Source organism: Epargyreus clarus, unplaced genomic scaffold (assembly GCF_041222505.1).
Source record: "Epargyreus clarus isolate Ecla_fem2 unplaced genomic scaffold, WU_Ecla_fem_2.2 ptg000035l, whole genome shotgun sequence".
NCBI classification, from domain to species: Eukaryota; Metazoa; Arthropoda; class Insecta; order Lepidoptera; family Hesperiidae; genus Epargyreus; species Epargyreus clarus.
In genome coordinates, this window is record NW_027332240.1 from 2,262,107 (window position 1) to 2,275,084 (window position 12,978).

Below are 12,978 nucleotides of genomic sequence, written 5' to 3' on the forward strand. Positions count from 1 at the left end.
ACTTATCTTTGGCATCAAAATTAGTAATTAGTAGTTCTTTACACTACTATAAATAACATAATTTATTTTGAATGTATGTATTTCATCACAAATATAAGAATGTGAACGATTTAAGGCTGAAATGATAACAGTATATTATAAAATAATATAATATAATTACTAAGTACGTCCCTGTTTTATTGTAATGACGCATGCGTACCAATCACGACCGTAGAATTATGTTGTAGATACTGTTTTATATCTGTCTCTTTTTCTCCCATCAATACTTATATTATTCTTCTCTTACTGAAGTGGTACGGAATCACTATCTCTTTCCCACTGCTTTGTTTCGATACTTTTGTCTTTGTCTTTGGGCGTGATAACGACAACCTAAAGATATTTTGACATTTATTTAATGTTTTTTAAAAGTTTATTCGTACACTACTGGTTTATAATTAGAAAAAGCGGGTGTCATACATACTGATACAGAAATGTACGATTAGTGTTATAATATTTACAATGTATATAACAGAATTTCCTTCTCTTGGCCCTGAACTATATGCTACAAACAGACAGCAGGTCGGCAGCAGAAAACAAAGAGATTTCTCCGTTTCAGATAATGTTCTCGAAATAAATATTATCTATTCATATGAAGTAAAGTACTCGTAATATTAGTGTATTCGTTTCATAGTTTTCATGATAAATGATCAATCCGATGCATGTAGAAGGCAGGATACAGTTACGATTCGTTTCCCGCCATCCGTTAACCTTGGTATGATCTCAACACCTACACTTTCAAGCTTACGTATTATTGTGTAATGCTAATGTTTATTTCAACTGTTTTAAATCCTAAGCATGTTGTGCGTAAAGCTTATAAAAACTGGACTGTTATAAATGTTACAAATCAAATGTGAATGTATTATTTAAAAAATAGCGCGCAATTTAGCGCGGCAACTTTCATTGTTTTTTAATTTCCTTTGACTAACGATAATGTTTATATGAGTCATAACTTACAGTAAAATTCAATTTAATTGCGTTTTATAATTAACTGCTGCGAACTAGTATTTATTATGGATATATGCAGATAATTATAATGTAGGTATTATTGACTATTTTGTGTCCCTGCATTATTCGTAGTAACTTAATTCGGCTCATATGCAAATTAATGGGTATTTACACCCTCCCACCAAATTGCTTCACATTAGAAATAAATGTGGCGGTATTACCTCCACCGTTCGAATTCCTTCTACCGTTTACAAATATATACAAAACTTTTATAAATATAGATTAGGAAATAGGCATCAATAAATTAAATCAAACAAATCAGTACTTAGAACATTTATTTACCCTATATAGTCTTAACTACCTATCTTTCTTTTTACTTTTAGACTTCTTATGTTTTGATTTATGCTTCTTATGTTTTTTCTTATCTTTTTTGTGTTTTTTAACCTTTACTTCTTTAGCGTCGACCCAGGAATCTGAGCTGGAGGAATCGTCATTGTCTCTTTGATCTTTGCTTCTAAATGTAGGTTTGAAACTTGTGTCTACACTTTGTAGTCTTTTCGCTAAATTATCTGGTATTTTAGGGCCGTATAAGTCACTATTATCCACATCTAGTTGTGACTTTTCAATAGTTACATTACTAGTTGTTGGCAAATCACTTTTATCTGCTGTATCTGTTGTTTTTCCATTATTTTTATCTGAATCTGTTTTTCTTTTCCACGAGTTTATTTCATCGAAGTCTATGTTAGCGAAGATCCCTCGTGGTGGCGAAAGATTCCTCTCTACGTTCTTGGGTTTCTCAACAAAATCATCATAGCTCGCATTATTGCTATCAACTTTAGGCGTTTCCTCCTCATTTTCGCTATCACTGAGAAATATTGACTTGTATAGATCCATTTTATCAAACTTCTCAATTGTATCTGTTACTGTGCCTTGTTCCTTGCTTTTTAAATCCTCTTCGGATTCTTTTAGAAAGAGTTCAGCTACCGTCATTCTTTTAGATGGTCCTGTTGAACTCAAAATTTCATTTTTACTATGTTTGTCATTACTATTCACGTCTTTATGATCCGTATTAGCAATTCTAGGTGTTTCTCTAGGCACATCTGTGTTCCGCGACTTAGATCCACTAAATTTAGTTTGTTCTTTCGTGAAGCTTTCTTTATCATGTACAGATGACTCCAAATATGAAAATATTGAGTATGACAGTTTAGGTTTATCTTCTTTGACTGCTTGCGGCCTGGCGACAAGAAACAAAACATAATTATTTAATGATACATATTAAAATTCAAATGCCTATAACAATTGACATACTTGAAGATTCATAATCCAATAACATTATCAAAACATAAATAATGTGTTAAAATATTCTGTTAGTAAAATTTATTTTCTATCAATGCACATTGTTAGTTTTTTTATACTAGATTAACTTTTTCAAGGCATTCAGAGTAAGAAGGGTTTCATGCAATAATAAAGTAATATTTTTTTTAAATATGTTTAAAAAACTTCGATAGCGTGATTAAGAGTACTACTAACGCCATCTGTTCCCAGGTTGCGGAAAGTCACCACAACAATACATACCGATTACCACCTATTTCTGGCACGTTGAATCTCTTGCAGACCAACGCCTCAGGTCTCCAGGAGGCCTCCCTCCGCGTAATCACACCGTAGGCACCGATTTTAGCTGCTTCGATTTGCTCGGGCGTGGCTAAACCGTAGTTGGTAGAGCTTTTGGAAACCGCACAGAGAGGGTTTAAGGCGTCGTCGGGCTCTGAGGCGTGTGTGAACCTGGATTAAAATGAAATAATCATCTTTATGTGGATCGGTCTCCCCGTTATGAACAAATATTCTAATTGAAAAAAAATTGGATTCTTATAAGCGACACATTAGTAATAATACAAGATGTGTGTGTTCGTTCAGCATAAACTCATTCGATTCCCAGCTAGAAAAGTAGATTTATCTTATTCATCTATACAGTTAGTTTGGTTAAAATTTGCCTCTTTCAATATTTATAAGTGATTGTGTATTTTAGAGTACATATAAGACTCTTTTGGGTCTTATCCGCTATTCCTTAAGCTTTCAGATTTTAAAAAAATCATCCTGTATATAAACCCTAATCACGTTTATTATTACCCTACCTGTCATTCATAACGCCAGTGAGAGGTTTATACAGCTGCGCCGCTTGCTCAAACTCGATCATCTCTCTGTCCCGCTCCCACTCGCTCAACCTGTCCATAGCGCTGTCCTGCTCCAACATCACGCTCTCCTTGTCTTGCAAGTACCTCTCGTACCTCTTTTGTTTCTCAGGGTTGGTTACAAACGGCCGGAATACTGCGTTGCCTTCAGTATTCTTGATAGATATGAAGTCCTGTTCTTTAGGGTCAGTTTGGGGTTGTATTGGGGTGGTGAAGTCGATGATTTTGATTGGTGTGGTGGTGGTAGGGGTAGGGGTAGGTTTGGGTGGTACGATGTCTTGTCTTGGTGTCTCGCCCAGGAGTTTCCCGCGCGCTTCCGCTGTCAGCTCGTGTCGACCGAGACCTGTTGAGAAAATTAATTTAAATGAAATATGTATGTATATTAATAAATTATAGTTTATAGACAATCAAACGAAAAAGTACAAATTCTTAATATAAGAATTAAATGATTGACGAGTTAATTCCATGGGTTTAAAAAATTACAAGTAAAAAATTGGTAGAAACTCAACTTTAAAAAAAAAAACACTCCGACGAAAAAGTTCCAACGACGTGAAAATACAAAAACTTTAAGAATCATTGTAGTGTACGTGGGTAGGTGGGTATTTGTCTCGACCGCTGTCGTAAGGTGAGTGCCGGCGGTGAGTCAGTCTTTGCGCGACCGTCGGCCCGAGTGGACGTCGGGGACACTACAAATACTTGGTAAGTAATATTTTACTTCTGCCTTATAACAGCAGTGTTAAGCGCTGCTGTGTTCTGGTTTGAAGGGTGTGGTAAGGGAGACATATTCTCCCAAGGCATTCCAGATTAGTCCTCAGGGACAGCAGCGCATCTGTAGTCAACCTCAGATAGAAATCTAATCTTATCTGGGGTTGAACACAGATGTTCGTGCTCAGCAGTAGCCACTTACCATCACTACCATCGTCTGCTACTCCTATAGTACAAAAAAAAACTGCTTCATACAAACCTTGGTCCCTCTGCGGGTGTAGCGCGGGTTCGAACCTGGACCGCCTTGAGCCGGCCGGCGCAGGAGCGTAGTCTCGCGGTAACGCAGGTGCCGGGTACGATGCTACGGGCGGCAGCGGGTTTGTGGCTTTCACAAACCCTTCTAGTACCTAAGAATTATACGATCTATAGTAAATATTAATCAAATTGCCTTATAATGTTATTATGAATAGGTAAGGTAAGGTTAGGTTAGACTAAGAACTCACTGAGCATAATTTAATATGAGTAGGTTAGGTTAGGTTAGGATAAGAAAACATGGAGTAGGTTTAAACCTCACCCGCGCGCGGATGCTGAACAATTATCGATTTATTTTAAATTTCATGAGATCGCCGTTTTATGCGGTTAATCATCCGCCGCTGTTACAGAAGCACCCACAGACTCGAATGAACACGATTGCAGGTTGAAGATAATCGATGACACTAACACCCAGCTCCAGACCCACAATAAAAATCTAAATTCATAATTTACATGTCTTACTGACCGGGAGTCAAACCCGAGACCCTGCATTGCACACCGGTACTGACTACAAAACACTTTGAAATTACTCATTAGACCCTTAAAATCATACTTACATTAGAACCCTTCTCAACTTTCTTCTTATCTTTGCTCTTATCAGGTCCCCCCATAGTGAAGTCGTAGTGGGACATATCCTCAGTAGCGTATATGTCTTCATCGTCAGCTTCAAACGCACCAACGCCGAATGCTTGCCCACGTATCGATACCTCGAATAAGAACATTTTTTGTTAGATTTTGACGATTACTTAAATAAAAGTATTTCAGAGAATGGTGTAACGTTTTATTCTCGTTCGAATGGAATACAAGGGAAAAAGGAACAAGTCATGAAACAGACAGAACATTTATCTCAACCATTTAATGTATATGCGTTCCATTTATCTCAACATATTTAATCTATATGGCGACTTCACGCAACTCTTCTAGAGATGGCGCTACACGTTTCTGAATCACACTTTCGAAGTTTTCTCAACATCTTGTCAGACTGTCATGGCACGGCAACTAACCCACAGAGAGATTTCCAAATCTACATGGTTTTCCAGTAGATAGCACATTGAGTTTATTAATCTGATATTTGAGAATTTTTTAATGTTTTAAAAACCTTATGTAGAGATTTACCCATTTCAAAACATGTGACATAAAATACATAATGACCTAAAAAAATAGAAGACTTAGCCTTCGCGTATTAAACTCCATCATTCTTATACATCATATAATAATTCTGTCACAATTAAAGACTGTTTAATAATCAACTGAGAGTTCTTAAATAAGATTTAACATGTAAAACTTTTAAAACATTCAATTTTTTTTATTATTAACGCAATTAGGAACAATAAAAATAGTGTAACATTTTTGTATACATGCTTTTTGCATAATTTATCACATAAAGAATCAGTAATTAGTATTACTTATATTTAGACTGTTGCTCAATAAAATTATAATCATCCAGAAATATAGCTTTTTCTAATTTTGTAGCACTTTTCGTTCAGATATTATTAAACCCAATTCATTTACCACAAAATTATTGGCTACAGCCCACTATTGACACCATCGCTCAGTAAAATTCTAACCATCCAGGAATATAGCTTTCTAATTTTGTAGCACATTTAGTTCAAACCCAATTTAGTTCATCATCATCATTTCAGCCCTTGTTATTCCACTGCTGGACATAGGCCTCCCCTAAGGTGTGCCACAACACTCGGTCCTCCGCTGCCCTCATCCAGCCACTACCACCAGCCCTCTTAAGGTCGTCGGTCCAGCGTGCCGGAGGGCGTCCTACGCTCCGTCTGCCGATACGTGGTCGCCATTCGAGAACTCGCCTGCCCCATCGGCCATCGGTTCTGCGACATATGTGACCAGCCCACTGCCACTTCAGCTTGCTGATTCTTTGAGCTATGTCGGTTACTCCCGTTCTTTGCCGGATCTCCGATCTCCAATTTAGTTATTCAGACCCAATTCATTTACCATTAAACCATTGCTTACACCCACCTTCTTCCCCTTCTCCCGCATAACCAGATGACTCTTCGAGCTCCCCTCCCTGTACTCTCCAACCAGGTTCCCAAGCACCGAGTGGCGGCTGAGCCCGCGGTACCCCAGACCGAAGCGGTCGTCCTTACGCCGCAGGATGTAGGGCTCGTAGTCATCTGGTGCGAAGAGGGTTGAGTACTCGAACTCCGAGTCGGTTGACTCTTCGTCTGATTGTGTGCTCTGAAATATTTATATTAGAATTTTATTAGAAAGATATTGGTTAAGTGTTGAGAGGAAGTTTACACATATTTATAGTTTGAAGAATGTGTAAGGCAGAAATTAATTTGGAAAATCTTAATGTTGAATCCTTGATGGCCCAACTGCAGTAGAATATCCTCCTACATATTTATTTCTGTATCATAGTGACAATGCTAAACTATAATGCAAATAAAGGTAAGGGGCTACTGCTGCTTACAACCATTGTAATCAACCCCAGACAATACTAGAATCCTATCTGAACTTGGTATTACCCCTGAGGACTTACTTGGAACAATTTGAATAACTACTTGTATGTCTCTCTTATCACACCCTTTAAAGCGGAACACAGCAGTGTTTAACGCTGCTGTTATTACACAGAAACAGATTTGGCAGTAGTGCTTCTGGAAAGAAAACCACAAAGAGTCCTACCATCTTACAGCCCAAAAACAACCACAGCACCCACCTGCCTCAACTCCGGCGGCATATAACACCCGTACACCTTATGCTGGTCTTTAGCACGTTTCTTCTCTCGCCGCGTCACCCTGTCTCCAGTGCCCTGGCCTTCACGCCAGCCCATCGCGCGGAGCATCCTCACCGCGGCCGACTCGTGGACCGCACGGACCAGCTGTTCTAGTACTGGCTCTCCTGTTAGCAAAAGTTATCAATCGATACGAAAACATACCCTTATATAAACATAACCTTATACCCTATAAGCCTGTGGTGTCTACCTCTCTGTCTTCTATCACAGGACGCTATCTCTAGAACCGTAATATATAGACTCGAACTTTTTACAGAATATGAATAATAGTAGATGCTATAAATGGCACATACTCAAAATAAAACAGTTTCAAAAAATGAAAGTTTCCCCATACAAGTCTTTACTATTTTATAGCTTTTTTTGCTGTATCTATTGAATTGTAATAGACAGGTAAATTTTTTATAATACATTTAATTCTATGGCAGCTATGATAACAAATACTAAAAATAAAAAAATGAACATTTGGTAGTACGGAACCTTCTGTGTGCGAGTTCGACTCTCATTTACTGATTATTTTATTTCATTAAATTTTTGAGACTACTTCCGAATTCAAACCATCACTGCATTATGTACTGCATGTTACCAAAAAGATTGTCAACCACTGGTAACTATTACTCACCAGGTATAGGTCCATCGTGATACCGCTGTTGGCTAGGTCTCTTTCGCCCGGAGAACTCATGGCTGGTCTGCAGCTGGCGCGGCGCGATGCCGTATTCACTGCGGTCCTCGTCATCCATGAAGTCCTCTGGTCTTTGACTCTAGAAACATGGAATATTTCTGTTTTTTTTTTTTATAATATAGAACTGGCCTACGTATTTTGCGCCGCCTTCATATTTTTTGCACATCCTTAAGGTTGACTGGTAGAAAATACTATTTAGGATTAAGTGCGCGTATTGTACCACTTTTATTATTGGTCAATAACGTGTAATAAAAAAAAATCAGTGGCAAATTACCATACAGTCCACCTGTTTTTTATTGGTTATTGCCACCAATGGACATCTGTAATCAACTCCAGACAAGACTAGTCTCCTACCTGTCAACCACAGATATGTTGCAACCCCTGATGACTTTTGTTGGAGTGCACTGGGATAGTCTCCCTTACACGTAATACTATCGTGGACTATAAGTTGAAATAGGTGTTGCGATGGTGCTGCTAGAGTCAAACCACCGAGGGTTCTACCTATGTGGTTCAATGGTAGTCCGTAAATAAAAGGTGTGTTGTCCGTACGATGCATCTTTTATTACTGAACTTGATCTTATAATGCACACACTTGCATGTCTAGCACACAGTACACAGTACATATAAAACATACTTACAGAAAATTGTGCCTTATCACTGCGAGAGCTCTTAAACGTGGATGGTGTCCAGCCCTCCGGTGTGCCCACAGTGTTGCCATAGCCAGCCGAGAAGCCTCCAGTGAAGGCACCGTGGAACCTGCGTCTGCCGTGATCATCCACCGCATACTGGTCAGATTGCTCTTGGTATTTGCGTTTTGATGGTATATCATCTGTGAAGTGATAATAGATATTCTTACATTCTTAAGTGTGCTGCATATAATTATCATAATCTTAAAGGTATGAGATGTACTACATTACTTTTTTTTTTGATATTTTGGTTTGTTATTGATGTCAGCTTTGAATGTAAATGAATTTAGAAAATGGTTAAGCATAAAAATAATGCATGCATCCATGCATAAAAATACATATATAAAAATGAATATTTCAAACTAATACTTTAATTATAAACCATTATATTACAGGCAGTATAGGCATATACATATTGTAAAAAAGAGTTAAAACTAAATAAATTGATGTAGCATACAAGTATACAGTCCATCTGATGGTAAGTGGACATGCGCCACCATCACCTACAAACACTTTTCTTACCAAATTTAAACAACATTTTTTTTTTATACTTAAAAAATCTTCGATAGAGGAAGGTGCAATTTTTCTTTCATATAAACTTTTTAACATATAACAAGCATGTAATCCATCTGATGAGGAATATTGACTGTCACCTATGGACGTTTGTAAACAACTGCATATAGAACACAGCGTCCACATGAGTCTATCTAAGATTCGTTGCACGCCTGAGGACTGAATGATCGCCTCATGTACGTCAGCCGGCATCCACATCCACGTAAGAACTGCTTCAAACTAGAAATCCTGATATAGTAGCCCCCTATCGAATTATACTTGTTTTATCATGTTTTAAATTCTGCCTGCTCTAAGTGACTATTATTTTGATTAAATACCTTCTTCATACGGGTCCAGAGGAGTTCCATATCGTATGTTTTCATCTTCAGATTCTGAACTACTCATATTTGATTATTAAAAATGTCTTTACACTTCACATTAAAATAAGAAACACAGTGCAAATTACTTAGTATATGATAAAGTGATTATTATATAAATTATTAATTTTAATGCGATAAAATTAAAAATAAAACAAATTGTTACGATATTAATTACGAAGACAATTATGACATGACAAATGACAGTGACAGCAACGCACGCCACTTAGAACGTCAACTTTATACAGATTTAAAATATGTTTGAACTTTATTTTTATAAATGGCAACAATTTATTTCTTAAGTTGTAGAACAGAAAATAGTTTTCTGTTTTTACCCTTTATCATGCTTCATAAGTTTGTGTTTTCGACTTTGTTTAATAGATATAATAATTTTACATAACAAATGAGTTTTTTCAGTTGTATTGTAAGTATGGTAACATAGCAACCCCAATATCTAAAGTTCGAATACAACGAGGGCTTTGCATTAAAAACAGGCTTCCTTGCGAACCACTTTTGATTTGAACTAAAGAATACCTCCTATATAATTAATATTTCATTATTTTTAGCTTCAATTTTTTCCATAGTAGAGCTTAAAACCATTGATCACTCTGTGAGAAAATTAGTATTAAGCAGTACACATATTGTTTGATAACAATATGAAGTTTATGACAAGTTTTCAAAAATGGAAACCAACCCCTATTTGCCCCTTACCTTAGTCCAGTTTGTTGACAACGTTAACAGAGATAAAAAAATATAACAATGAAACAAAATAAAGATACTGGAAATAATAGAATCACATTCAGTTAATTAACATTTATATTTAATGATACAATAACATGAGCTGTAAGCTTAAATTGTAAAGTAACACTGATTAAAACGCTCACAACCATTCCAAAAAAAGAACAATGAGACTTGTAAAATATAATAACAATAAGGGGTCTTAGTGTTCTATATACTGTTCTAAAAGAAATGGTACTTATCGAGTTGAAACCAATGATTCTGGAAATAATTTAAAACAATGTTGCAAGATTTGACCCACACATACACAGATTAATAAAACTTCATATAGAACAAAATATATCACAGTTAAAGAATACAATTAAATATAGTCCTATCAATAAAGTGTTTATGGTTGAGATTCATAGACAACAAAATTTATTTTCAAATCTATCACCTCACTCCATAACCGACAATTTTTTCATCTAGCAACATATCCGTCATGACGTGCTGTAACTTGCTAATCGTACGAAACCGATCATCACTATTCACACACTCATTCAATAGCCTATCTAGATGTGGCCTTGAAGCATTCACATGTTTCGGTATGGGGTAGAGTAGAGGGTTGTCATCTCCGGCTAAAATATAACAGGCCGCCCATAGATTATGATCACTTAGATGATGTTTGCACATATTTTCGATGGAGAATGTGAAACCTGGTCCCATTATCTCTCTGCTGTACCTCTGGTACCAGTCTGGGAGGTCATTCCTGGGTGATATGTGCTTATCTAATACTACAATATCTTCTAGATCTACAAATGTGATCTCGTCTCTTTCGTTGGCTACTATGTTGTCTAGGGACCAGTCCATGAGGTAAAAACGGAATCTGAAAAAAAATGTTTTGAATAATTTTTGACACTTATTAGAAAATCAGATATTAAGTTTGTTTTGAATCCAATATTTAAATTTAAAATAGAAGTTTAAAGAAATGCCCAAATTTGATACTAGAGTTCACTGGTATAATCCTGATAGTAGGCTAAATGCTACTGGACATTATATTTGCCTATTTTAATAATGAAAATAAGAAAAAAATGATTTTCATATGGCAACACCAAGAGTATTTGACAAATCTATAGTCTGATTCATAATTAGGTGTCCAAAATGTAAACAAACAAATGTCACTGTCAAAATTAACAAGAAACAAAAACTTTAACAAACTCAACAAAAAACGAAAACTTTACAATTATTCACAATTTAACAAACGCGCTATGAAAAAGATAATACATTCGAGTTCAATTACAATCACGAAAATGAATAACATCAGCTACGAAACTTAAAAATGACGGCACAAGAAATGTTCTAGGTTCCGATTGTGTTACCATTATCACATTTTAATTTTCTACCATAAACCTTGTTTTTTATTATTATTACTGTATGGGACGAAATTAAGTTAATATAAATATTAGAAAATGTGAATTGATCTTATTTTTTTAGATTATTATTTTATTATTGTTGTATTAATTTGATATTGTCAAAAATAAGAAACTACCATTTGAAACATATTTTCTTGATAGGTCAACACCTTTGTTTACATTTTGGACACCTAATTATGAATCAGACTATAGTAGCAAAATATAAATTTAATACTGAATGAATTTCTGATATTTATGATTGCATTTATTTATTTCATAGAGTATTATATATGTAGAGAATTTCATATTCAAGATCCTATGTGTTCTACACATTTTTAAAACAACTTTTGCCCAATCCTCACCATTGCCAACGTACCTCTCATGTTTAAATGTGAAGTCCATAGCCGCATCGAGTATTTTCTGAGCATATTTGAGCTTCCTGTGCCAGGCTATGTGGGTCAGTGAGGAGATAGGCTCCCCTTCAAATGCCACCACCTCGAGTCTCCCACACACACCTGCGTACGCTGGAACTGGCCACCCTTTGGATTTTGGTAGCACCTGGAATTTCATATTTATAGCTTCACTTTAATATTAAAAAAATATTATTGGTCACTGCATAGACATAATAAAGAAATAGATCATCAACACATTCAGCCAATACATTGGTAAGAAGGTAAGGTCATTTCAATCAATAAGGTCTCAAACAAGGCATCCTTATAAATATTATCAGTCTCATTACATAATATGCATGTTCAAATCAATAACTATAAAGTTTTTCTATCTCCACATACCAGAACATGTTTACAACATTAACTATATGAAGAATATACTAATTAGGAGTTTATTTGATTACTACTCCCAAGTATTATGTTTTTTTTTTTTCTACAAATTAAAAATAGAATATTAAAAAAAATAGTAATATTTACCTGAAGTATAATCGGTTCAGGGTTTATACTGAGCATTGTCCAAATATTAATCATTTCTGACTTAAAATTACCCTTTCGATTATTAGTTAGCGGTTGTAACAGATCATATATACTGTATGCATATGGGCACAGCACGAGGCCCTTCCGAGGCTCTGTATCCGGGAACGTGAGGTTGAACTGGACAATATCAATAATCCTATTGTCTATGTTACTAGCATTGAGCAAACTTACAGGCTTACAATCACTTTTTAACCCCCAAGTCTTACAAATATTCGAATCTAACTCCTGTAACTCCCAATCGTGCGCTAACTTCTTCAAAACAACTTTGCGGTTCGATTTCGTGTACCCATAGTAGATATTCTTCGCGTTAAACACTCTAGTCCAGTGATTGTGTGATTCAATCGTAATTTGATTCGAATATAGCTCTGGACAGAGAGATACACCGTAGCACACCGGACACCGGTGTAAATCGGTTATGTGCATCACCTGAGGCGCTTTTAAATTCCCAAATAGAAATACTGAAACGTAAAATGATATCACGAAAGCCGCGGTCACTAAAAGAACTTTTTTACAAAACCTACGCCGGAGCAACATTTTCTTGTATATTTTATCCGTCATCACAATAATTTTGCAAGTGCATGTTTAATTTGAAGTGTTATTTTGAAATAAATAAACTGA

General features: G+C 35.9%; 2 protein-coding genes across 2 annotated transcripts; both read right to left on the reverse strand.

Moving 5' to 3' along the window:
* Positions 1-1,302: 1,302 nt before the first annotated feature.
* On the reverse strand, positions 1,303-9,444 carry LOC140756353 (G patch domain-containing protein 1 homolog). Its single transcript, XM_073091823.1, has 10 exons — positions 9,207-9,444; positions 8,269-8,459; positions 7,571-7,709; positions 6,877-7,058; positions 6,177-6,395; positions 4,748-4,897; positions 4,138-4,285; positions 3,117-3,516; positions 2,560-2,766; positions 1,303-2,218 (listed from the first exon to the last, which is right to left on the reverse strand). Exons 1-10 carry the CDS (start codon positions 9,271-9,273, stop codon positions 1,342-1,344), a joined length of 2,580 nt encoding a protein of 859 aa, XP_072947924.1. The 5' UTR covers positions 9,274-9,444; the 3' UTR covers positions 1,303-1,341.
* A 599-nt stretch (positions 9,445-10,043) lies between these two features.
* Positions 10,044-12,918, reverse strand: LOC140756354 (divergent protein kinase domain 2A). The gene is made up of 3 exons (XM_073091825.1): positions 12,301-12,918; positions 11,751-11,932; positions 10,044-10,848 (listed from the first exon to the last, which is right to left on the reverse strand). The coding sequence occupies exons 1-3, from the start codon at positions 12,916-12,918 to the stop codon at positions 10,416-10,418; spliced, it is 1,233 nt and encodes a 410-aa protein (XP_072947926.1). The 3' UTR covers positions 10,044-10,415.
* Between the last annotated feature and the right edge of the window lie 60 nt (positions 12,919-12,978).